Source organism: Lepidochelys kempii, chromosome 14, assembly GCF_965140285.1.
Source record: "Lepidochelys kempii isolate rLepKem1 chromosome 14, rLepKem1.hap1, whole genome shotgun sequence".
NCBI lineage: Eukaryota > Metazoa > Chordata > Testudines > Cheloniidae > Lepidochelys > Lepidochelys kempii.
The window spans coordinates 19,428,423-19,456,197 of record NC_136393.1 but is presented as its reverse complement, the minus strand read 5'-3'; the positions used below and the strand labels follow the sequence as shown (position 1 = coordinate 19,456,197).

General features: G+C 37.5%; 1 protein-coding gene across 4 annotated transcripts in view; it reads right to left on the bottom strand.

Moving 5' to 3' along the window:
- Positions 1-27,775, bottom strand: part of FOXK2 (forkhead box K2) — a 64,484-nt gene that overhangs the window by 11,188 nt on the left and 25,521 nt on the right. For 3 of the 4 annotated variants that reach the window (XM_073311249.2, XM_073311251.2, XM_078848405.1), the window contains exons 2-8: positions 10,659-10,853; positions 7,656-7,803; positions 7,004-7,150; positions 4,369-4,562; positions 3,322-3,497; positions 2,062-2,358; positions 40-249 (exon numbers count right to left, since the gene is read on the bottom strand). In XM_073311249.2, coding sequence (XP_073167350.2) covers positions 40-249; positions 2,062-2,358; positions 3,322-3,497; positions 4,369-4,562; positions 7,004-7,150; positions 7,656-7,803; positions 10,659-10,853 — 1,367 coding nt within the window. Of the gene's footprint in view, positions 1-39; positions 250-2,061; positions 2,359-3,321; positions 3,498-4,368; positions 4,563-7,003; positions 7,151-7,655; positions 7,804-10,658; positions 10,854-13,392; positions 13,500-27,775 lie in introns of those variants that run through there. The other variant, XM_073311250.1, reaches the window with a different exon arrangement.

The window sequence follows — 27,775 nt, the reverse complement described above, 5'->3', positions numbered from 1 at the left end:
AATGTTTGTGGCTATACGAAATATTGGTCAAAAGCTTACCAGTGTTGCCCTGTCCTTGTATCGCTGTGGTGATAGGTACTATGTGCGTTCCATTCTGGGTTACAGTTTTTATTGGTAGCTGGTGTTGACCTAGAGGTGCCTGTTGCACTATAGTAACTGTCTGTAAGGGCGTGGTCTGAGATGTCTGAATGATACGACTAGCAGCTCCTATTGTAGCATGGCTAATAGCAGGTATAGGTTCCACTTTAACTGGAAAACAACAAAAGTTATTTAATATGTTAAGACAAGACGGCTTAAAACAAAACATGACAAAAAGTGATTTAGTTACTTTATCCCTCCAATGAATATAATTAATCTTACTAATAACCTCAAAGCATCTGAAAAAGCACGGAACAAACATTCTATTTTAATTAGGGCTGTCGATTAATCACAGTTAACTCCCACGATTAACTTGAAAAACTTAATTGTGATTAAAAACATTAATCACAATTAATCGCAGTTTTAACCACACTGTTAAACAATAGAATACCAATTGAAATTTATTAAATACAAAGTGTACACTGCTCACTTTATATTATTTTTTATTACAAATATTTTCACTGTAAAAATTATAAAGAAAAAGAAATAGTATTTTTCAATTCACCTTATACAAGTACTGTAGTACAATCTCTCTATCATGAAAATGCGACTTACAAATGTAGATTTTTTGTTTGTTACATAAGTGCACTCAAAACAAAACCATCTAAAACTTTAGAACCTGCAAATCCATTCAATCCTACTTCATGTTTGTTTATATTTACGGGAGATAATGCGGCCCGCTTATTATTTACAATGTCACCTGAAAGTGAGAGTAGGCATTCGCATGGCACTTTTGTAGCCAGCATTGTAAGGTATTCACATGTCAGATATGCTAAACATTCGTATGTCCCTTCATGCTTTGGCCACCATTCCAGAGAACATGCTTCCATACTGATGATGCTGAACTCCTTAGGGGAGAATTGCATGTCTCCTGTTCTGTTTTACCCACATTCTGCCATATATTTCATGTTATAGCAGTCTCAGATGATGACCCAGCACGTTGTTAATTTTAAAACACTTTCACTGCAGATTTGACAAAACACAAAGAAGGCACCAATGTGAAATTTCTAAAGATAGCTACAGCACGCGACCAAGAATGTGAAGTGCCTTCCAAAATCTGAAAGGAATGAGGTGTGGAACATGCTTTGAGAAGAGTTAGAAGAGCAACACTCCAACGCAGAAACTACAGAACCCAAACCACCAAAAAGAAAATCAACCATCTGCTAGGGGCATCTGAGTTAGATAATGAAAATGAACGTGCATCGGTCCGCACCGCTTTGGATTGTTATCGAGCAGAACCAGTCATCAGCATGGATGCATGTCCTCTGCAATGGTGGTTGAAGCATGAAGGGACATATGAATCTTTAGTGCATTTGGCACATAAATATCTTGCGACACCAGCTACAACAGTGCCATTTCTTACCTTCAGGTGACATTGTAAACAAAAAGTGGTCAACGTTATCTCCTGCAAATGTAAACAAACCTGTTTGAGTGACTGGCTGAACAAGAAGTAGGACTGAGTGGACTTGTAGGCTCTAAAGTTTCACATTGTTTTATTTTTGAGTGCAGTTATTTATTTGTACATAATTCTACATTTGTAAGTTCAACTTTCATGTTAAAGAGACTGCACTAAAGTACTTATATTAGGTGAACTGAAAATTACTGTCTTGTTTTTTTACAGTGCAAATATTTGTAATAAAAATAATATAAAGTGAGCACTGTACACTTTGTATTCTGTGTTGTAACTGAAATCAAAATATTTGAATATGTAGAAAATATCCAAAACTATTTAAATAAATGGCATTCTATTATTGTTTACAAGTGCAATTAATCGTGTGATTCATTTTTTTAATCGCTTAACAGCCCTAATTTTAACAAATGTTTTTTTCACTTGCACCTATGAAGTGATTTTTTAAAGGTAAATAAGGTGTTAGACAACCACACATATTTATACGAGACTTACTGAACTCAGTCAATTCTCACCTTTTACTTCCTTGTGGTCTCCATTCTCTTGAGGTTCTACCTTGGGCTGGGTTAGCATTGCAGCTTGTGTAACCACTGCCTGTCCAGCTACAGTGTAAGTGTTTGCTGGTGCTAATCCAGTCACATTTGTGACCGACACAGCTGGTATCTGGTGAACAACATGAACTGTCTGAACTACAGGCTGCTGGGATGTTGATGTTGTCACAGGAGTTGCAACAGTGTAGGTGACGGGTTTAATAGTTTGTGGTAGCTGCCGTTGTACAGTAATTAAAACAGGTTGGCTAGATAGAGGTGATCCTAACAAAAAAGACAAAGATAAATTAGACTGGAAGTTTGAATCAAGTATGCTGTTAGTTAATCATCCCAACACACTGAACACTGAAGCCTTGTAAAAGCAACAACCCTCGCTACTCCCTTTCACTGGTTGCTACAAAAGCTAACACGTGGAAAATAAAGACTCTTATCGCACCTTACAATTTCACCTTACAATTTTAGCATGTAGAGTTGGAATGATCAGACTGCTGTTGCTGACTCCATGTATCCTGCCACAAGACCTATACAGGCCTTCACTGTATCATAAGTGATATCATTAGGAAACTTGATAGCTAGAACACAAATAAAACTACCAATACAACACAGATAAATATGGGGGATTAGGGGGGATGAATCAGTACAAAAGAAACATCCCACCATTCAACTCCTCAACCCTTCCCAATTCTAGTTCTCTTGTCCTCTGCTTTGGGTAAGAGCAAAATGGCTACAAATGTGTACTGTAAATAAGACAGACATTTAATTTAGTATAGCAACCCTTGATCCAGGAAATCACTTTGGTTTTCACCAACCATTCTTAATAGAGCTTTTAATCCAAATTCATGTTCTGCGCATGGAGAATCTGTGCTGCACAAAAAGATAGAACAGTTTTCCAGAAGAAGAGATGTCACTGATATACCACTATTTTCCTAACTGAGATAGAAGTACAGCCTCTGCTTACCAGCAAAGTAAGCATCTATCTGTGCGGAATGAACATACATAAATACCAGGAAGAAAATGTATCGACCGTATTAGCCATTTTCAGGAAATATTTCGCACACTGATTTTCTGCACTTCTCCATGCTTTGCCTTAAAAGTTTATTATCTATCTGAAAACATTTACGGATTTCTTAATTTAGGTGTGAATTCCACCAAGACTGTTTCAGGCAACATATTTTACAAATTTTCCCTCATCACCCCAAACCAAAAAAGTATTTTTAAAATTCTTACCTGGGGCACTCTGTGCAAATCGTGCTTCTTGTATTACTGCTAATTTTGGCTGGATAGCACTAGACTCAGGTTCCATTGGGACTGGAGATCCTTCCCTTGACAAACTCTCTGGGGTCTGTACGCCACTGGAGTGGGCAGACAACACTCCAGAATGATTAGGAGAAGCTGGGGCACTTCTGTATTTTAAGAAAATGAAAGCAGCAGCTGGTATGTTTTAAGTTAATTGTGAAAGATGAGTGACCTTGCCTCTAAAAATATTGTAATATATCTACTTTCCACAAGGGGGAACCCTTTGCCTTCTACCAAACAAGTACCCACCAAATCCATGATTTGATTCTGCATAAAGCCTCTGTTAACCAAGAGGAGAAATCAAAGGCAGACTTTGGCTAAGGTTAATGGAATAGAAACATTTGTACTTTTTCTGATGGAGTGTTTCCAAGCAATCCATGCAACAGTACAAATGTTTTTTCTAGGGGGACTGAATGATGAGCGGCTCTATCTAAGGGTAAGTCAAAGGAAGCCAGCAGGAGCAGAAAGGGGACACAGTCTTTACATAGCTAGTAATTAAGTCTATATATTTCACCATTAAGAATACTGGTAAAGCATTATCAAACTAAACACAATTTTTAAAGGCATGAGAGGGATAAAGTTAGCAATTAAAATCGTAACTGTGTAACACTGAAGTACAGAAAGCCCTTCTTACGTTAACAAACTAACAATTACTTATGTAAACTGAGCCAGTACATTAGCACTAAGAAAAGCAATAGAAAACAAACCTCGTGCATGAGGGCAATCTTTACTGGTGTTTTAAATTAAATAACTAAACTTGTGATTTTAGTACTGTATACAAAACTATCTAGTTTGTATGAGCCTGAAGGTTAAAAACAGAGATCGTTTTTGGTTCTATTATAGAATTATAATTCAGTCTTACCGTACCAACATATTACTATTTAAAGTACTGTTCTCTCTTACTTCCAGCAGGAAATTTAACATTTAAGGTAAACTTCTGAAAATTAAATGTCTTTTTGTTCATCTGTTTTTCCTTACCTAGAAGAGAGTGGTCCCAGAGGGGTTCTAAAGCAAGGTACTCCCCTAGGCCGCCTTTTCCTAAAAGCCTGCTCTATTAATTTGCTTTCAGAGGCAGGGTCTATCCTCCAGAATGAGCCTTTGCCTGGTTCTTCCTGGGAACGTGGTACTTTGATGAAATAACGATTCAGAGAGAGATTGTGGCGTATTGAATTCTATGGAACATAAAAAAATATGTAGAATTCATATATATTTTTTCTAAAAAGTCAGAATGTGGCCTAGTGCAGTGGTCTGTAGTACGGGAGACTCGGGGTTCAGGTCTCTAGTTCCTTAGAGCAGCAGGTGCCTGCTAGCGCTATAAAGGCAGCATACTAAAGCCTGGGGAAGGGAGCCTTGGCATTGCTCAAACCTCTCCCAGCAATTAAAGATGCTAACAAGCTCCTAAGGGAATCTCATTTCAATCCTCTCATGAGAAGGATAGTCGTCACAACGCATGGTTTCAGAAGTTGTGTGGACATAAAGCAGTGGATAAAAAGAAGAACTAGTAGTACCTGAAACACCATACCTTCCTCCACTGCTCAAATGAAAGTCAAAACTGTTCCCATGGGGCTGCTAAAACATACTATATTCACTGATTCTGATACTGATCTTATACAATAATACTCTCATTATGTCATAGTAAGGAAAGGAAAGGTTTTATTAAAGAAATTTCAGATACAGCTAGATACTTGGGAGTTCACCTTTCCTTACCAGAAGCCACACAAAAGGAGGAAGATTCTTTCGGCAACTTCAGTTCCCAGTTATTCTTCCCCAAAACAGGGAAAGATATCGATTACCTGACAATCTCAACATAGAGGCCAAGGATTTTGTGGGCCTAGGAAAACTCTGAATGGCAGTAGGTCCAAATGTAGTTTTCTAGAATGATCATCATACTATGCTGTGGTCTGCATATTACCATATGTCCAATATGCAGTGTCATGAAGACTAAAATCCGTTGCAACTTCATAGAGGACTTGGATGGAAATGTATGAAGGTACTGATGTTCTGATGCAAGCGGGAAAAATCTATCGTTGACTTTATATGCTTCATATATACACACACATCACACTGAGACCTTTCAGAATTTGATAACTCAAGTGGAGGGAAACAAATACAACCATTTAAGTTTGTACTAACTTTAACTGTCCAGTTCTGATCCACTGAATGTTAGCACTGAAACATCTGGGGAAAATTTTCATAACATTCCAAATCAAGGCTCTTTAAAATCCTCAAAATTAAATCCAATCCTAGTCACAGGTCAGCCTCAGATGCGATTCATGACCTTGACAGCAGGCTTAGAGAATTTAGGGCAATGTTACCCATGTACAGTTTCTTCAGTGCAATCTGATGCTAACAGAAGCTGTTTCCCCTGCCAATGACAAACAGAACTAGCAGGTGGTGTGAAGAATATAAGTTTATCAGTTGTATTTGTGTCTCCATCTGCTAGAAGAGAATATTAAATCCAACTTTTCTAGATTGGAGGAAAAATACACGACAGAATGAGTCCAACATGATGGGCCTTCAAAAAAAGTTCTAGAATATACATGAATATATCCATAGCCTCATTAGGTATTGAAACAATTATCTAAAACATAGCCTGAAGCATATAGGTTAGTTAACAAAATTGTCATCTACTGCCTGAAGCCAAAGGCTAAGAGTATTGTTCACAAATGAGGTAAGTTACCTACCATTATGGCAATATTTTATAGGACTACTGACCAAAACAGCCACTCCATTTTATTATATTTTCCTATTGTTATGCATTAGTGTAATTCTTACTCAAGTCTCTGAAACAGAAGAGGTGTGCTGTGCTTGCCATTTTGTTTTTGCAAAGTATTATGCATCTAAACATGCAGCGATCTAACACCTAATTTTAAAACTAGAGGCCATAATGCAGATCTGTATCAGTCAACTAGTCTCTATGGAAAACAACAGTACAATAGACACAAATATAGATGTACTTTAGACAAAATCCTGAAATATATCTTATATAAGGCATGCAAAAATATTTTAAAAAACAATTACTATTGTTAGAATAGAACTGACCATGGGCAAATGGAACTTTCTAGTCACCTGTGTGAGCACAATCAAAAGTGAGGTAGTCAACAGTGCAAGATAAAGCAAGATATGTACACCTGTAGTTAAGGAGCTGTAGTAGTCAAGACCACAGCTTTCAACAAGCTTGTATTCCGAGATTTTGGGATCTTATTTTGGCTTGTTGAGGTAACACAAGCATGTTAACGCAAGAAGAAATTCTAATAAAATATTCATTCTTTTATGGCAAACATTTAAATCCATTTCTACCTATGTTTATATTTTTCTCCAACAGAAGTCCTATAAATTCCACTATTGCAACTCTAGGGAATACTAAGGCTAGAGAATGATGCTGCCATAGTACACCTAAACTCCTGCCAACCTAGAGATTTTAAGATTAGAAATCCGTTACATATGAATTTATGACCCATTCAGTCCACCAAAAATCTACTGAAGGGCTGTCATGGTCACTTAATATAACCAGTACAAATAAAACAAGTTGACTTGGTTTATTTACTATCGTTCATTTATCATACTAATAGTTGTTTTTATTCATGACTTTTAAAAGAAATACTAGATTTACCTGCCAGCCCTTGTCTGCTGTTCTGTAGTATGGATAGTTTTTAGTTATGTGCGTATAAATTCCATTTAGTGTAAGCTGCTTATCAGGTGCCATTGTAATTGCTTGTACTATTAGTTGTGCATAGGAATAAGGTGGTTTTGAGTCATCCTATAAAAAAAAAAAGAACCCTTAAAACATTTGCCCCCATAAACTTTACAGTAGTATACCTCTTTTCTAAAATTACAAAATGCAGTAAAATCAACTTCATTTTTCAACACTTCTGGATGACTTAAGGATTTCAAAAGAAAAGCTAAAACCAAAGTTACATCTTCCAGTTAGGAGGATTTAAGATGACAGTAAAAATCAAAAGAAACTAATACATTTAACCAAGGACTATGAATCTAAATGTCTAAAAAATGATGGTCATGCAAGTAACTAAAAACCAATACAGACATGAAACTCTTCAATGGAGATCTACATTTAAAAAAAAAAAAAAAATCAAGATACAAGGCACATCGAAACACAAAAGATCTCTGGCTCCAATCTGTTTTCAATTTCTAAATGCCAAATCATGTCTAAGTTCATATACTTTGGACAACAAATTTCCAACATTGGTACATTGGGCTCAAGGCTTTATTTTTATTTATGGTTTTATATTCTGTGCAACTTTTACCTTTGGGCTATCACCACCCGATGCTTCCTTGTCGTTTTCTGACTGTGAATTGTCAGCCATTAAATGTAGGTCAGATGGCATTACACGACTCATTTTGTACCCTGAAGAGCCTGCACCACGCGGGCTAGATGGGCAGGAATTTGCAGCACTGTAGAATACAAAAAGAGGATCCTACTATTTTGTTATACAGTATATCACCACATTTTGTCTAATCAAATAGCTCTAATTGTAGGAAAACTCACTAGTGTTCCCAGACTGTCGTTAAGGGTCTGTCAGTATTTCCATTATAAATGCTTGGAAAATGGGATTTATAACTCGCTGTAAGAATCAAAATCACTCCAGGAAGAAACCTGTCAAATGAGGTTTCAGCCTCTCTCTTCAAAGAAAGAAGATTAACTGTTTTGTAGGCTATATTGTATTTATGTAAGCTTTGCTGACAATATGTCCATTTTAGTTGGAGGTTCGGTCTACTTATACAACCAAAAATTCTGGATTCTCGTCTGAACCACTGATCTGAAAGTTTTCAGAAAGTAGGTCTATGTGAGATTTCCACCACGTGCTTGTTTTTAGCTTAGTCAGAATCACTCAATAATGTGTCTGGATGAAACAGCATGCTTCCGAAAATATAATAAAGGAAGAGTTCTGGGTGATTCTTATTTAATCAAATATATATATTTCAGGTAAATTGATTTAGAATTATATACAGACACTGAGCTGTATTAACACTGTAAATCCTCATGTAACGTAATAATCGAATAGGCCAAAGGTTGGGAAGATGACAACATAAGTGGAAAGGACACCAACAAAACAGTAGCCAAAGGTAAAATTTGATAATTGGCATTTTGCTAAGACTCATTAGTGTTGGGAAGGTATAAAATATAACTCGAAAATTCAAATAAATTTCTACCATATCTTTTGAAAGTTTATGTTTTTTTCCACCTTTTATAGTGCACCCGAATCATAGCTGTATAAAGAGCTATTCTTCCAGAATTTCCTTTGTCCCTTTACGTTTGAGACACAGTCATTGAACAATCTTTTCACTGCTTACATATTTTCATGTAATGCAATAAGCCCCCAAAACATTTACATAATGACAGGATTCAATTCTGCCCTCAGAAGCATCAAAAAACGCATATACGAAAATAAAAGTAAGAATCTGAGAAGTCTACCAGATTCCCATCCACTAGCCTTGTTCTAAATCAAAGATACTATTTTAAATTAATCAAAATATATAAAATTTAAGACTTTAAGGAAAACTAGAGTTAAGGGATACCATCTGGACTGGTGGGACAAAAAGTTGTATCTGCCAAGATTTGCTTTGCAAGCAGACAGGAACATCTTGCTGTCTACACCCTTTGCACTGCCTGCTATGTTCTTACATGTAGACAGAGTAACATACAAAACCACTGTTCTTGAAGAGAAACTTATCTCCACAGTTCCAACATTTGAGGTTAGCTGTTAGTGGACTGTCCAGCAGGGAAGATGGAATTTTAGTAATGTTGTGTGAAACAGGCCTTGTTTTGAGGGTTAAGAGTCAGAAGGTTAGCATTTTTTAAAAAGTGTTGGTCATTGCTGTGCTATGTAAGTTTTGCACGTATCAACTGACAGTATCCCTTTACACTTTGCTCACTGTACCATGTATTGACACAGCAATATATATGATATAATCAAAGCAAGTTTAGAAATCCTCCACACAACTTGGTGAATTAAAGAAGAAAATGTCAAGCTAGTCAAATAGACTCAGAACTGCTTTGATTTTTAACGGTATAGTTTAACAGTTGTTTAATAGCCTTGGGAGATAATTGCAACAGCTGAGATAATGCAAAAAGCAATGGTGAAATATTTATGAATGCAGTCATTTCTTGGGAAAGATAAATTTTTCCTGGTTTAAATAAAAAAATGCAAGACTGCTATACTATCAAATCACTTTTTCCAAATGCACCATTTGCAAACAACATCACAAAACTGGAATCAAGATCTCTGCTCTTGTTAAGTATCAACAGATTTACCTCTGAATTTAAACTTCATAACAGGATCCAAATTTGAAGATCAACAGAATTAGACACACTAGCTTTATATTCCTTGAATCAAGCATATCTACCAGAATCTGTGAGGAAAAGGTGGAATTTTCAAAAATATTTAAGTGACTGTGGTGCTTCTGAAAATTCTATTCAAAATGCTTTTATAAGTTTGCAAGAAGAGCAATTAAGCTTTTTGATTAATTGAACTTCAACCCAACAACAAGCCAAATGATGGCTCTGAGTCTCTAATCAATACAGCTAAACTGACAGACCCAACCAAATTAACCACACCTACCAAAACATTTCTCAACACTATACTTCTCCTGATGCTATACTGAGATACTATAAACAAGAAAGGTAGTTTACTGACTGCAGTCATTTGTCAATAAGAGACTCTTTTTTTAATCATTAGCTTTCAAAGTAAGCATTGCCAAACAGCTAAAACATATTTTTCTGCTGACAAGCTTACTAAGGAAACTAGATTTTAGTCAACTGCTTAAGAATAGTACTAACAATGGAAATAAAAATAGAAACTAAATTAAAGTGTTGTCACAGGTATAATGAAGACCAACAATGGCAAGAAAATTGTAAGTTAAGATTGATGCTTAATTCTTAAACTCACTCTAGTGTGTCCAAATATTTCAGCCACTGGGAAATGTGGGCTCATTCACTGCTCTAACCATCCTAGAATACTAGGAACAAAAGGATGCATTCAGAGTACAGCCCTAACACAATTTTATTGCTTTTGTGAATTTAAAGTCAGACTTTAATGACAGTAACAGATTTGTATATTTATGTGAATAGGTAGCCACTGAAAAAAAACCACAACACTTATAGTTTTACTCCAAGGCTCATCTGAGGCTACTCTGAGCTCCAACTTAAGCATTATTACATAAGGAAAGCAACATCAAATGAACTGCGTCTCTGTACTGATTCTGGAACCATATATTACCCTACATGCAATTTTGCAAATTTTAAATACCTGATAGTTCCTGTGGGAGAAGGGAGAGGGCTGATCAGGTGAGCCATGTTGTCTGGAATGTTTATTGTTAAGGGAGAGATCTGGGGTTGCACAGGTTTCACTGGAGACTCTGGGGACTCCTGTTTTTCTCTCTTTTCATTGGACAGAGCTGTGAATGTTATCTTGATGTTTGTGCTGGGAAACCTGAAAGTACATCTGAAAAATAAAAACAAATATTTATGCAACTTGTTTACAGGTAATACATAACAGACTTTTTTGCGTAACTCACAAGCAACATTTAACCCTGATTAAAGTAGTAAAAGCCTATCTTGGGTAATGATTTGCAATTATCTTCATTTTACACACAGGCACAGAGATCTAGTAAACACTAGAAAGTCAAAATTTTAGACTTTAGAATACAAATATAATTGTATTAAGTCTATACATTATTTTACCGCTGTAACTCTCTCTAGATTTCTGTAGTCCATTTTGAGATTGAACTGGAAACATACTCCAAATGGGGTATTTCAAAAACATCTGAACAGCGAGTGACATCAGAAGGAATGGGTTTTGTGCATTAACAATTTACAGTATCCCAAACTATCAGTACTGCCACAGAAAAATCTCAAACCTCAGTTCGTTTAAGTATACTGAACTGTCAGTAACTACTTAAGAGAGCTAACAAGTCCTCCAATATCCATTCATCAGTAGTATTTTGTTCACTATGGCCCTGATCCTGCAAACCCTTATGAAGTTACTTAACTTTACTCTCTGAGTAGTCCTATTGTGAAACTATTCAGAGAAGTAAAGTTAAGCAGATGCATAAGTGTTTGTAGGATCAGGACCTATGTAATTTCACTCGTATTAGTTAAAAGCAATTTTTGGTTTTTTTCTCCTAAACCACTTTATTTACTATGCATACAGCAATGCTAATGGTGCCTAACTGTAAAAGCAATAGGTACTACCAGAAATGAACAGTCATGGCAAATGTAGCCTTAATTTAGACTCAGAAAAACAGACTGTTTAAGACAGATTTAAAGCAAAAATTGTCACTTATAAACAAAAAGTTAAACCATAAGTCTGTATGTTTGCTTTAACTGTTAACTGTTTTAAATTTGATAAAATCCAGTTATATAAACAATATGCAAAAATGTTTAATTTTTGTATACATTAATTAAAAACCCATCTTTAGTGAACTTTTAAAACATTCCCCCCCCCAACGCGCGCTCATTAGGCAAGCACTACAGCTTTTAGAAATTAACCCAATTAAACAGGAGAATAGGCTATTTATAGTTTAACTGTACACAAACAGATTGAGCATACCTACATTTAATTCTGTTATTAACCATAGCACCAACAAAAACCATTTCAAGTAATTTTACCTTTTGCTCATAATCAGCAATAAGCTAATAATGTTAGATGTACTGCTGCCCTCTCCTCCCTGGAAATCTGTCAGATATGCACAGGACTGAACCCATGTTAGATATGCAAAGGACCCAATGCATGGCCATATTTACATGCCCCTCAACAAGAGGCTTTGTCAATGACAATCTACAAACAAACTTTAGAAACCATATTGCGAAGCGATCCTTTTACACAGATCTATAGTAGAACCTCAGAGTTACAAACATCTCGGAAATGGAGGTTGTTTGTAACTCTAAATGTTCAGAACTCTGAACAAAATGTTATGATTGTTCTTTAAAAAGTTTAAAACTGAACACTGACTTAATATAGCTTTGAAACTTTACTAGGCAGAAGAAAAATGCTGCTTTCCCTTTATTTTTTTAGTAGTTTACTTTTAACATAGTACAGTACCATGTTTGCGTTTTTTAACATCTCTGCTGCTGCATGATTGTGTACTTCCAGTTCCAAATGAGATGTGTGGTTGATTGCTCAGTTCATAACTCTGAGGTTCTATTGTAGTTTTATTAAGAAAGGAAACAAAGCTGCTTTGGAACAGGTGCAAGCAGCATTTGTTCCAAGTGTCACTATAACTTTGGCACAACTTTTAAGGATAGATGCATCTAATGCAAACATGGACATTCACTGCTAGCGAGAATGGATCATGTTTTCCTATGTTACATACTTAAAGAGTAAGAGGGGGGGAAAATGTGACTGTGACCTTTCTTTCAATCTCATTTCATAAGGACCATGTCTGAGTTTAACAGACAACTTGATTCCGAAGCATGCTTGATGTACTAAATTGGGAACAGAATCTATGCCAAAACACTGCACATGGGCTGCAGCAGGAAAGTGAAATGGACTAGACTCTCCTTGTTTCACTATGCAATCCTAGCTAATTGTTTTTAAACTAACAGCCACAATGAAGGACTGTAGCTGAGAAATGTAGAAAAACTTGAGTATACAGTAAAGATGACATTATTGCTACACCATAAAGTTGGAATTCCTTGCTCTTTCTACAGAAAAGGAATAAAGGAATAAAGTTTGTTTTGTTGAAAGCCAACATTATCCCAACCAACATTTCTCTTAGCAACGACATCATCACTCTTCAAGAGCACACAAACAGAAAGCAAGCAAAGGCATCCATTTTGTCAGCACAGAAGAATAAGCCAGAATGTTTACTTTAAGTAAACATTAATAACAGAAATTGAGTAGCAATATTGTATGTTTGAAACCTAAATATTTAGACTTTTGTGGAACAGACTTTTCTACATATTTTATGTAACTATTTTGCAGATTCAAGTCTATTTACTCCTCAGTCTCAATGACTGAATACTTTGTAGAGAAGACTCACTTCAACTGAAGAGCAATACAGAAGCAGCTGTACATAACTTCAAGTGCTGATTCAGTGTTCAGACTGGTTATTGCATAGTACAAGGATACCATCTACTAGTAAGCAGGCAATGCTCCAAAATGCTGCTGGGCTTTTACTGGGGAGCGGGAGAGAGGCTTCATAACCTAAACTGAAGTACAGGCAAATCCAAAGACACAAAATTTGAATTCCAGGTCAGCTTCAGCACAAACCCCCTCTTCCTACATATCTATCTACACTCCACTAAAAATTCTTCTCTCGTGTTGCCATTCTGTCTCCTGATCGCTTCTTAGCCCCTGGCCATCACACACAAAGATACGGAACAGCTTCCCCCCTGCCAAGTCCAAGGCCCTGATTCCAAAAACTATGTCTGAGACCAATGTGGCTCTCAAGTGTGAGAAGATAGGAGCTTTGCGTAACCAAAGCTCTGTACTGAATATTAAACTCTGTGCCAAGCTTAACATCACTCGTAACAAGCTAGGTACTATATTTATACTGTGTGAGCATTACCACCATACTTTTCAACATTTCAAATGCTGGGCTCTGAGAGGATGGTGTTATACGGAGAATATAATATGATTCCAGCTAAACTTCTAATCTAGTTAAACATGTGAACACCTAAATATTTGCATTTCATCTTACTGTACCACTGAAATCTTCCTGCTCTATTACGCATGGGAAGGTATTGCAGTTCACAGTGAGAAATCAAATGGGTACATTTGGGATTGATCAAAAACAGTTAAAATATTTTCAAACCACCAGTTACAGGGTGAAAAGTGTGTGTCATATTTCTAAGTGGTGAAAATAAATATTTCCAAAAGCTACATAACAACATGGTTTTACCAGCTCCAAAATTCATAACTGATAGCATCCACTTTTAGGTCATTTAAAAAAAGAAGAATGAATCAGGACAACAGTACTTGTGTTGTATTTATTATTTACATAGCTCCAAATGGAGGACAGGTCCCTGCCCTAAAGACCTTATCATCTAAACAGAAAACATACCGAGCACAGACTAGAGGGTGGGAGTAAGATGTAGCACACAATATTTTTATTCTACACAAATAAATCCAGAATGGATTGAGTAATGAAATTGGGGAGGACAGAGGGATAGAGGAAAAAAAGCAAATCCACAGACTGACTTTTCCAATCACTCCTTGGGAGCAGGGACTGTCATTTACTATGTGTCTGTATAGCACGTAGCAAAATGGGACTGGGCAGGCATTACTGCAATGTAAGTGTTAAAATAAAAAAAAATAATTTCATAGGCTGCTAGATAATGGTTTCATTAGAGGAACAAATGTGTACAGTATGGTTGTACTAGTCACATCCACATTTCCAGCATTCCCTCTTTGCTTCACAGCTCTGTCCATGCTGTTGGCGGAGGTGGAGGGGGGCAGAATTACACTCTTGTAAAATTTATCACCTGACTGGATTCCTACTCCTGTCTCAGCACCCAGCCATGAAACAGGCTAGAACTCCTAGCTCTCACTGATGTGTCCTTTGTGGCACCAGTATTTCAAGTCCTATTGTCAGACCCAGCGCTTCAATATTCCCTAGAACAGTGGTTCTCAACCAGGGGTAAAAGCACACCCCTGGGGGTACAAAGAGGACTTCCAGGGGGTACCTCAACTCATCTAGGTATTTGCCTAGTTTTATAACAGGCTACACGTAAAGCACTAGTGATGTCATTATAAACTAAAATTTCACACAGACAAAATGAGAAAGTAAGCAATTTTTCAGTAATAGTTTGCCATGACACTTTTGTATTTTATGTCCAATTCTATAAGCAAGTCAGTTTTAAGTGAGGTGAAACTTGAGGTACGCAAGACAAATGAGACTCCTGAAAGGGGTACAGTAGTCTGGAAAGGTTGAGAACCACTGCCCTAGACCATTCAGTTTGAAGCTGTCTTGTAGTGATCAAGACATGGTTTGGCAACACCATTTGCCCCTACAGAACGAGTCAATTCCTTCGATCAACACCTCCATTTTTCAAATGGAAGTATATTATGAGGACTTAGCACTGATAACCCTACGAATCATCCTGGTATCAAAATCTTCAGGGGAGATTCCTTTTAGAAGACGTTGTAAAACTTTTACTAAAAAAAAAAATCTGGAAAATAGCTAGGAACAATAAAGGGATAAGGAGTGGGAATGACAAGGATCCTCTATCTTCCCCACTGTACTTTATTTCAAATAGAAATGAAAGTAATCAACAAGAATCTTGGGTCACTCTGTAGGTTTTCACTTAGGATTTCTTTGATAGCAAAGTAATCACCAATAATGTGATCCACAGTCTCTGTTCCTCCCCTTCTACAATTGTTGAATTGACCAAGGGAGAGAAAGACAGATCACAGTATTTCCCAAGATAAAACCAGCCTTCCCCTGGAGTGTCATTTACATCATAACAAGGATCCCCTTTTCTTTTGGCTTCAGGATGGCTTCTCAATAATTTAGACTTTCATCCCCAGTTTGGATTCCTCTCCTCTTTTACACAATTTTCTTTTACCTCGTCTACCCTTCAATATACCAGAAAGCCACCATGATCTTCACTGAAGATTGTTCAGCCTACAAGGAAGCATGACCCTTCAAAGGTACATTGTATATAAACAGCACTTCCATCACAGGCTGACAATGTTGTGTGATACACATAGCTGGGGGGAGGGTGTGCCTGGAGATGGGGTAGTTGCTCTTAAGATATTCCAGTGCATGCTTGCCCACTTCGAGTCCTGAACTGTTTTTCATTTATATTTTACATAAAGCAACTCAAATGTTTTATCCAAAATAGTTCTGGCAAGTTTGTTATGTTACACAGCATTTTATTTCTTCCATATTACAGTACTACAGCAATATTTAAACTGTTAAGTGAAAAGTTTTGCTACCAAATTTATGATCAAGGTGTAGAATTGTCTGCCATCCAGGCTTACTTAACATTACAAATTTAGGAAGTTAGGATTTTAAAACATTTGTAAACTGTTTAGGTATTTAATTCATCATGAAAATAGTTTATAGAAAGAGTCACAATAGAGTCTTTTCTCTTTTTGCTGCTTCGTTGATTACTAGTTTGATAGGAAATGGCTGACAAAAAACGTACTACATTATAAACAAAATACAACCCCCTCCCCCCATTTAAATTTGCAGTTTGGTAATGTGAACACACTGTTCAGTTATCACCTAAATTAGACTGTAGGAGTAGAGGGGCTGTTTGGAGTCAAAGTTGTGCTCAGTTTGCTTCAAACTCCAAAGCGAAGCATAGAAACCACTAAGAAATCCCGGAGATGGGGTAAAGCACTGCATTTTTAGATACTTAAAAGTGATAAAAGTTTGTCAACTTGAGGAGTAACAAGTTTATCCCCGAGGGAGAAAGGGATTCTGCTCCTTCACTTATCCTTACCACCAGTGCCATCCCACACCTCCAACAGAAGGTATCTTATGTTTTATACTACATCAGCTAAATTTTGTACCATGGAACTTCAGGTTCATGGGCACTTTGCTTGGCGTATGCAAACTGAACGATTCATTCCCAGAACATTTTGTAACATTAGCTTAAACAAGTTGGGATTATGTTTAAGAGAATTCCAAATTGATATATTTTGCAAGTCACACACCAATCAACTCAAACAACAGACTTTAAGAGCAGAGGAGCTGTTTTTTTTTTACTTCAGCCCTCAATGGAACCAACAGAAATGAAATTTATGAAAAACAGGAACTGGGATATTATGCTTTGTTTTAGAGCTAAATTTACAAGATATTCTTAGCAAGATTTTACATTCTAGTATTGTTGCTTAGTTTACAAATTCAGCATTGCTTAAAGTATTTCTGCTTAATATGGTTCATATGAACATGTAGAAACAATTAACTAAGTTACAAATACAGTCAGTCTTCAGAATGTGATCTTCTCTGGACACTGAAAAATATTCGTAAAAAGCAAAGGTCATTTTAAAAAGTTTTAAATTAATTTAATAATGTAATAACTTCTATAAAAAACTGTTAAGGTAAATTTTAACACTAGCTCCAAAGCAGCTCCCAATTTAAACTATATGTAGATATGTAAATCCATCTAGACAGTTCCATAAAATTAATTCAAACAATCCCCATTACTGTTTTAGATTTTTATCTCAAATTCCTCAGCATTAAATGTTTTTATTATATTAATAACTGAAATGCAAACTATTCAAAATATTTAAATATATTTAAAGAAAACAAATAATTGTTCAGATATTCTTGTAAAAATTCCTTCTAGGAATACCCAAATAAGACAACTGCTAACAATGTAAGAAATGCTATAATGGAGACTTACAGGGGGAAAGAGGACTCATTTTCTTGCAATAAAAAAAGGGAATGACATTGAATCTTCTCCCTAAATGATGAGGTTTTGGTGTATTTTTTTAAGCTGCTTTTTAATCAGAACCATTTATACCCATGTGTTTCCACTAGAAATTCCAGCTTTAGGGATTTTGTGACTAAGTTGTAAAAATTCACGCACGGTGTGAAGAGATTTATGAAAAAATTCACTGATTTCACAAAATTTGTTTACTAAATATTACAAGTCAAACGCGAGAGTACTGAAACATGAAGATTTCAAACACTAACAGCTTTTAAAAAAGGAAGTTTTCATGCCTCTTCTATTTGCTCTAGGCAACACCCTTTGCTGACAATGTAAAAAACTACCCAAGTAGAAGAGCAGTGTTGCTTCCTATAAACAGGAAGACAAATTTTGGATCAGGGTATGGGGTGGAGTTTTTAGTGTGTGTGTTTTTTTTAAATAAACCCTGATTTGGGTAATTTGCCACCAGTTTCCACTTCAATTACGTTTGGCCATTTACTGATTATGACTCATTTTTCTAAATGAAATCATCAAGAGCAATTGCATTTTAAGTAGGGGGAACTAGTTCTTAGTGGCAGGGGGGGAAAGCATGTCCTCCTGGATGATTCTCTCAACTACCTCCACAGGCTGATATGCCTTAGTGCAGTGGTCTTCAAACTTTTTTCTGGCAACCCAGCTGAAGAAAACTGTTGATGCCCGTGACCCAACGGAGCTGGGGATGAGAGGTTTGGAGTGTGGGAGGGGCTCAGAACTGGGGCAGAGGGTCGGCGTGCGGGGGTGAGGGCTACGAGGTGGAGCCGGGAATGAGGGGTTCAGGGTGGGGGAGGGTTCTCTGGGCTGGGGCAGGGGATTGGGGTATGGGCTTACCTCCAGTGGCTCCTGGTCAGCAGCGCAGTGGGAGTGCAGAGGCAGGTTTCCCGCCTGTCCTGGCACCGCGGACCACGCTGTGCCCTGGAAGTGGCCAGTAGCAGGTCCGATTCCTAGATGGAGCTCCACAGCTATTGCCTGCAGGCACCGTCCCCCCCACCCCAGCTCCCATTGGCCAGTTCCCAGCCAATGGGATTGCAGAGCCAGTGCTCGGAGCAGCACACAGAGCCCTGTGGCCCCCCCCCGCCTAGGAGCTGGACCTGCTGATGGCCGCTTCCGGGATCAGCATGGTGTCTGAACAGGTAGGGACTAGCCTGCCTTAGCCGGGCAGCACTGCCAGCAGGACTTTTAATAGCTCTAGTCAGGACCACCAACCGGGCCGCCATGACTTGGCATCTTACATTCCGTGACCCAGTACTGGGTCGCGACCCACAGTTTGAAAACCACTGCCTTAGTGAAACTTCCTTCCAAGTTTCCATTAACTCTACATATTAATTGGCAAAGGGCTGAAAGTTGCAAAGCATATTCCCCCACCAATATCAGAGCATCAGTGCCTCTGCAACAATCAGCTTCAAGATAGTCTAGGGAGCAAGAGGTCAGGACCATTAAATTGACAAGTAGCTCTTTTTTGCATGAGGCACATTTTTCCACTTAAACATTTAAGTATTTTAGCATATGCTGTTATTGTTCACATGCTCTAACAACCATGAAAAAAAAACTACAACAGTGTCCGATTTGTGATGCAAAAACTTGTATATAAATTAGGACTCAGCACAAAAGAAGTGTCCCACTATGTCAAGATAATATTCCAGTTACACATTTGCCCAATCTGGTCAACATAATTTTGCAGAATCTCAAGAGGCAGGCACAGAAATGTGCCAGTAAAACCACGCACTACCACACTGGAGATTCAAGGTACAATCTTGCAGCTTGAGTGGGGAAGCGAGTACCTGAAAATCTGTAGAGATCTCAGTACCACTTCTAAAATGGCTACTGACTACTTCCAGAAGGATCTGGAACTAGCTCTCCTCTGCCAGAGAAACAGGATGTCACTATGACACAAAGATATTGACGGTGGCTGAGGAAGAGGGAAAAAAAATAAATATTCACAAACATGTTTACCTTTATCAGCTAATGCATATTTGGGAATGAATGAATTTCAAACATGAATACGAGTATTTAATACTTCTTTCCCTCTCAAAAGGTAATTAAACTACAAACAATATATAGTGACATCCCAAATTTTCAGCCAACACCATAATTCTTCTTTTGCAGTCAGACATTTAATGCTCTTCAAGCATCAGCCATACAAAAATTGGCATTCATCAGTTGCAAGTAATACTGATGCTAGTCTACATTCTTGGAAGTGTGCTTTGCTTAATTAGAAATACATATACTGAAACTATAAATTCCCACCACAAGATCTTCTGATTCTTACATGGTAAAATGTTAAAGTCACCAAGGGGGTGGGGAAAGAAACAACCCTAAAGAAACCTAATACAGTAGCCCTGCATAGGCTACAAGGAGTAGTGAAAGAAACTGGCCTGCAGGCAGGAATGTAGGCAGCAGTTACTGTAGAAACCAAGCTCTTCACTGCTTTTCTCTAAGCAAAAGAAAGAGACAAAAGAGCTGGAAAACAGCGATCGATGGGAAGCAGCTTATAAAGCTGCTTGTCACATCTGCTGCAGCAAAACCAGACACTAATTCATTAAAACTGCTCATGTAATGCCTCTGGAATTTGAGGCTCCCCAGTCTGTGAATACAAAAGAAACTCCGCCTCTGGAAATAGTACATTTTCAAGTATTTAGCATCTCTGTATACAAAAGCAGTGTGCAGTCTGGTTGTGTGGTCTCCATCAGTAAATTTCATCCTCAACTGATAAAGTTTACTTCATTTTTTAAAAAAGATGCCCATACCTGTATCAGATTTATAAATGGCTACTTCAGCACCTGACAAACCATACATCACTGCACTATACTATAGCTTCTAACTAAAAATAAAAAAGTAAAATCAATTCCTATTTCTTCCTTTCATACAATTGCACTATAGAATGATTCTCCTATTACCACCAAATATTTAAGCCTACATTTTCAACTGTTCTGAAACACTTTAGCTTTTTATAAAATGTGTTATTTTTAGTAAAAGGAAGTAGACACTATATAAAATAACAGTACTATATTCCTTTACTATTGTGCAGGCCAGTCACAGATATCCACGTCAGCATTTTCCCCCGTCAGTACATCTTGGGGGTACTGCTTGGCTGCAAAGGAACATGTGGAAACACCGCACTCTAACAATATCATCATTCACTTCTAAGTAAACTGTCAGCAACAGATTTGCCTGCAAAACCATATTAAAACCAACAAATCCTTTAAAACCGAGTACGTTAGTGTTGTAGTATCCCTTACAATGAAAACAGAAGGGGGAAGTAGAGAAAGTGCTGTCATGAAATGTTGAGATATGTGCACAACTATAAAAGGCACCTATGACTCAGGTTAGAACAAAGTGGTATATGTATTGCCTCATCAGATACCTATATTCTATCACAAGTTATGCCAAAACTCACTTATCATTAAAATAGCTATCTGTAGAGGCAAGTCTGCATATATGCAACTTTACATCTGAATCAAGAGAATGACGTCTACTTAACACTAGGGGTTTGTCTACACTATACCCGTTACAGTGGCACACCTCTGGCGGTGCATCCGTGTTGTTGTAGCACCATAGTGTGTAAACAGCCACAACAGCAACAGAAGTAGTTTTTCAATCACTGTATTTAATCCACCCCCAAGAGAAGCAGTAGCTAGGTCAACAGCTGGTCAGCCTAATGATGTTTAATTTTTTATACTCCTCAGTGACACAGCTAGGTCAACCTAAGTTTTATGTATAGGCCAGGTCTAAGCTTCTGAGAAGCCCAGTCTCTCTGTACTTGGTAATACTGTCCATTACCTCATCTGTTAATCCGCGATTACTGCAGCCCACTGAAAAAGTGAGCCAGAGGCCACAAGTAGTACTTCATATTTATCCCAACTTCAAACAGAAATAATTGTTATTTTTTCCTCTCTAGATCAGCACTGGATGATCAGAAAACAGAATTTTGTCAGACTCCTCTCCCAGCTGTATCCCTGTTCGGTCTATTCCACAACTAACCCTGCAGTACAGAGTGAAGTGCTAAAGGACACCCATGGTTTTAGCTGTACTCTGAGCTCTATGTTTTTAACATAACTGTACTGCTAATGGATTTGTTTAGACCAGTGGGTCTCAACACACAGGCCACTTGCAGCCCAATTAGCACACAGCTGCAGCTCATGTGACATCCTCAGGGCCATAACAAGCTGTATATATATTCTGTGGGTGCAGCTGACATAACACAGAGAGATGCACATGTGGCCGACAATGGGTAAACAGGTTGAGAACCACTGGTATAGATCCATGTACAATGTATGGATTCTCCATGCCTCAAGAGAGCTCCTGAGAGGATACAACCTTAAGTATGCTTAGTCACAGTTCATAATTACAGTATGCATAACAGGCAACAGAAAAGTACAATATGGGAAAGATTAATGAAGATGAAATATACAGTAATCATAATACTAAATCTAACAAGACATTCATGTTAGAAAGAATAAATACTTCGGACATAGTTCCTTGCATCGAGTTTTCTGAAGAAGTTTCATTATCCCCATTTTACAAATGAGGAAACAGACACGGAGAGGTTAAGTAACTTGAAACGGGTCAATGGGAGAGCCAAAAACAGAACCCAATACTCCGATGCTAACTTAAAACTTATCATATAGAAACCAATTCTTAGAGCTCTTAGTTTAATGCTTTGATTCTAATTATACCTATGAGTTCATGAAACAGAGAGGCCCTTTGTGGCCTGTAACCCTTTGTTCTAAGCTTTTCATCTGCATATGCCCACCTTCTCTCGAAGATGACAGAGTAAAGTTGTTAGAATCCATGACCAGACATCATGTCAGGTGAATTTAAAAGCCATATTGTAAGAATGCCCTACTTTACGTGACTGCTCTAACCATATGCTTGGAAAAGTTATGAGAAACTTATGCCTTGATTTCAGGAAGTCCAAGCTCCTAGAAGTCACCAATTGTGAAAGGAAGTCTTAACCCTTGTTTACAGGTTCTATGTTCAGTGCTGAACAACAAAGAGCCTAGTTACTTTAAGACATTTTGACAATCCCACTTTCTTGGTCAAAGCCAATGTCAAGATGTTAATGACATGCAGTCACATCACTTAAGATGAAACAACCCACCCAAAAATACCTGGACCAGACTAAGCACCCTCCAGTAGCAGAAATCAGATTAAGAATAAAATTTATAATCAAACTAAATTAAAGAGGAAAAAATGAAATATATTTTTGATATACAACCATTTTCACATACACACATGCTACGTTCAGTCACATCTGTGACGTAATAAAAACAAATATCCATTTACATTTCTATACCACCTCCCACCAGAGGATCTCAAAGCACTACAAGAATCAACATAATGAATTAAGCCACACAACACACATGTAAGGTGGGTATTAAGCCCACATTTCAGATAGGGGGAACAAGCACAGAGAGGTTAGTGACTTGCCTGAAGTGTTACAAGAAGTATGCAGCAGAACTAGGAACTAGATTTTCCAACTCCTGGTCTTTGCTTTAACCCTAGGATCATCCCCCTCCTTCCCAACCTCTCCCTGATCCCACCTTGAGGAGAAAAATTTATCTATGTCCTGCGAGCTGAAAAATTCCTTTGAATCAGGTTAAACAATTTCAAATGTACGAGCTGACTGCAAAGGAACAGTAGAGCGACTCAGAGCAGTTAAGGCTAGATGGTAGACAGCAAGGTGAAAAAAAAACTTGGAAGTCTGAAGTTTGTAAGACCTCCACTTTCAGATCAATGTATTTATTTTCTTAGATTTGTTTCTGTGTTAGTAGACTACCTCTCCCACATGTCCTTCCCAAAACCACAGCTGAGAGAACGTGTAGTCTCCTGCACTTCACCCTCAGGCAAAGTGAGCATGATGGCAAAGCTACATATGAGGTGCATGCATTCTCTTTAGGAGCTGGACATACTCTGCTTGTGTTGTGGGGCTGTAGGTGTTCATGTACAGCAGTCATAGACATCTCACTTCTTACGCATCTATTGGAGCTTACACAACAAATTTCTGGGAAATTGGGAAGATGACTACATGCTGAATTTGCCACTGTTTCTGCCTCTCTGAAAGAACTTCACTGCTGTAAAAATGATGAACTAGTAATAGGAAAAATTTGTCTAGACCATGAGAGAAAGCTAACATCAGGAATGCATTCTCAGAAAATAAAAGTAAAAATTCAGGGCATCAGATTAAGACACAGCCATCAAACAACATACTGCTTAAAACAGCTTTGATATTAAATTAAAATGACTCAAGAAACAGAACTTGCTTCTGTCCGGGGCAGCTAGCAATAAAGGAAAGGCTCATCAGCATTTAAATACATTTTTGGGTTTAATTAGTCCATCTAAAAAACTTCAAGCTGACAGTATCTCTAAAAATGGAACCTTCTCCAAGTCAACAAAATGAAAGTTAATCTCTCTAAAACTAACTGATATTTATTTAAAAATGCAGTTATATCCTTAAAAGTAAGTAAGTAATATTTTGGGGGGTAGTATTACTCTTAACACACAGGTTGTTGGACATATAACTGAGATCCTAAACACTTGGAATAATTAAAAATCCCAGAAGACTTTCACAAATCCAGTCATGTTAGACCCTTGTGTCATGGCTAAATTGTAATTAAAGTATTTACATTCTGCCTACCTAGATTCCCCCATATCTTTTCAGCTAGCTAAGCAAGTGATACTTGGTGTGGGAAGAAGTGAGTGATATTAAACTATATCAGCTTCAGATAGCCAAAAACAGAGCTCCTAGCTTGTCTTATGCTGGAAGGTGGAGATTTAAAACTGGGATTCATTTCATGATAGTATCTTTAAATAAACTGTTGTTCAACTCCTGTCCTAAATGACTGAATACAATTCACCATTAACTGTGTTCTGCTTCAGAGGCAGATGCATTTCAGTAGGTGGGTAGCAAGGTATACAGTGCTCAGAGTGATCCTCCAGGATGAAAGGTTCTATATGAAATCATATTCAAAGATAACATTTAGTCCAGTCAGACATAATGAATCCTCATCAGACATTTTTGCTTTAAGTCATACATTTTGTGCTCTTTTAGAAGCAGTTTCTTTTGGTTTTATTGCAGGATTCTCTGAAGAAAAACAAAATTCACACTGTGACTTAGCTTTGCTGATCCATTACATTCCCTTAAAAGCCAACGGAGAACAGCTTTCCACACTAGAAGCACTGCCACAAGTCCTCCTTTTCTTTTTGCGAATACAGACTAACACGGCTGTTACTCTGAAACCTGAATTTCTACTGTCTCCCCTGAGGCATTTTGGAGGATCAGAAGAATCTCTGAGTTTTAACCTGAAGGTGTGAGGATTTACACCATTTTTAATCCATTTCCTTTAAATTCTTTCCACTGAATGCATCCGATGAAGTGAGCTGTACCTCACGAAAGCTTATGCTCCAATAAATTTGTTAGTCCCTAAGGTGCCACAAGTGGTTTGAGCATTGGCCTGCTAAACCCAGGGTTGTGAGTTCAATCCTTGAGGGGGCCATTTAGGGATCTGGGGCAAAAATTGAGGATTGGTCCTGCTTTGAGCAGGGGGTTGGACAAGATGATCTCCTGAGGTCCCTTCCAACTCTGATATTCTATGATTCTAAGTACCCCTTTTCATTTTGCAAATACAGACTAACACGGCTGCTACTCTCAAACCTGTCCCTCTTCAGCGGACGCTAGACCTAATCCAAGACTGGAATTCCATTAAACCAGAGTTTAAAATTATGGGGTAGATAACAACTAGCCTTGTACTATTTAAAAGCTTCCACAACAGCAACTAACCCTGTAGCACAGAATCCCCCCTTCCCTTCTGAGGAAACCAAGTTGGTATAGCTATTTAAGTTGGTAAAATACTTTGGGGACCCTTTTAGACAAGGAACACTACAAAAATGCCAGATACAAAATCTGCAACAGCAAGGACACCACAGCACCACTAAACCAAAGGGAAAATTTTTGCTCACTTGCTCCAACAATTAAGTTGCCGCAGGTGAGCAAAAATTTGAAAAGCTGCTCTAAATGCATTAGAGCTTGCTATAAAAAAGCAGCCAAGTTTGCTCAGCCCAGCTTCCCCAGCATATCAACTGGGCTTCATTTTTCACTGAATGGGACTCTCAAACTGACATGTAAACCACTTGTTATCTTGAAAACTCTCAGACAAATGTGTTCATATATTGTGAAATATCCTTTTCCTACCCTTTCACAGCTGAAACCTTTTAAGAAAGAACTGAAAAATACTTAATTTTTCCATGCACAAATATTGGATAATCTAAAAGTAACAGTTCATATTACTTTGTAGCACAAACAATGAAATCAAAAATATATTTGCCTATTTTTTAAAAAGTCACCATTAATATGTTCTTTTCAAAATTCCACAGCAGAATTTACCCTTATGTCAAAATAGAGGAACATGGAAGCATTTTAATTATACTTTTAAAAAGGTTTGTGCATATATTTCACTACCACTTAAACCAGAATTCCAGTCATTCTTTATAATATGCCCCACCATATTAATATAGTGTCACGTTTACGCTCACACATGAAGGTGGTCAATGTCTGAACATTCAGAAAGCTTGATTTAGGTTTCAGCCAGATGCCACGGTAATGAGAAAACTTACACTTTAGCAATAAAAACTGCAGTTACTTAAAGCTTCCTAATTTCCAAGCACCTGCCACTGATGGCAAAAACTTTCTATCCTGAAGATGTTCCAGGAAAACAAAAAAACAAACAAAACCCTTACAATTGCTAAAGTAGGTGCCTTTGAAAACTGGGTATTTACCACATTACTTATGGCAGTTCCTGTTTAAGCATATCACAATACAGTGGCAAAGGTAAATACTACCAACCAGCAAGTATCCATTTTACCCAACTGTCCTCATTTTTAACTCATACTTCACAATTTATTTGTACATTAGGATGATCTTAGTTAATATTGGTACCTGGAACAGTGAAAGACTATATACTATTTCTATTTGTACACTTTACAAGAACTAGTACCAACAGAAAGTTGGGAGAAGGGGAAATACAAAAAATAATAAATAATAATAATAATGGTATGTACATTTGTTGGGGGCACTTGTGTGGCTTTATCCAGTATTAAGCTAGTCTCTGTGACCCTATATATCCTTTCCAGCATTTACAGAAAGTGGTAAAGGTTTGAAATCAAATGGGAGCTGAAAAGGAAGACCACAGACACATGGAGTACTTAAAGCATTAGCCTGTAAAGACAATTGTTTTAACATCTGTAACAATATGTAAAAAACTTCAAACTTTTCCCATATATCACAAACTTGCCATAAAACATGAACTTATTTTTCATTATTTTCCATACGAGTCAAAAAGTTTTAATTGATATTTTAAAAGTAATTTTCCCTTCATTATCACCAGGAATCACAATCACTAAGAGCTTAGAACACTAATTAGCTCAGTTACAAAATTGTATCTTAAAGCTAATTTGCACTCTCATGAGACAATTCCAACAACTTTAGAAAAAAGTGATTGACTTTCACCTTAATTTACGGGTTAGGAAGGCAGTAAGGGAAGAGACCACCCAGATGATGCAGAAGACTGGCAATGGGATATGAAGCCCTTCAGCTTTAAATCACCTATTCAAATCCACCACAGTTTAGTAGTGACAAGAAATCCTTATCTACCAGCATTTTTGTTGGCCTCTTTGAAATCAGTTGTGTCAATCCAATTCTTAGTGGATCAGAATCCCCATTAGAAAGCTACCAAATAACTTCATAGAAAGTTTCAGCAAAGAGCACAGACATAACAAGGTTACTGCCATATCTAAGTGTGAAAGGGACCCCAGGCTGGCAGCATTTTGGAAGCTAAGGGAAATGCTACACTGCCTTAGAACGGGCAGGATGTACATCATATTTGCTCCTTGTCTCACTCACCATTTTCTCATGGAATGGGATACAGACCCCAAAGGGGAGCTATTTCTCCCAAGACTGAATAGATTTTTTTCCTCTAAGATTTCAGCATCATCTTCAGATAGTTG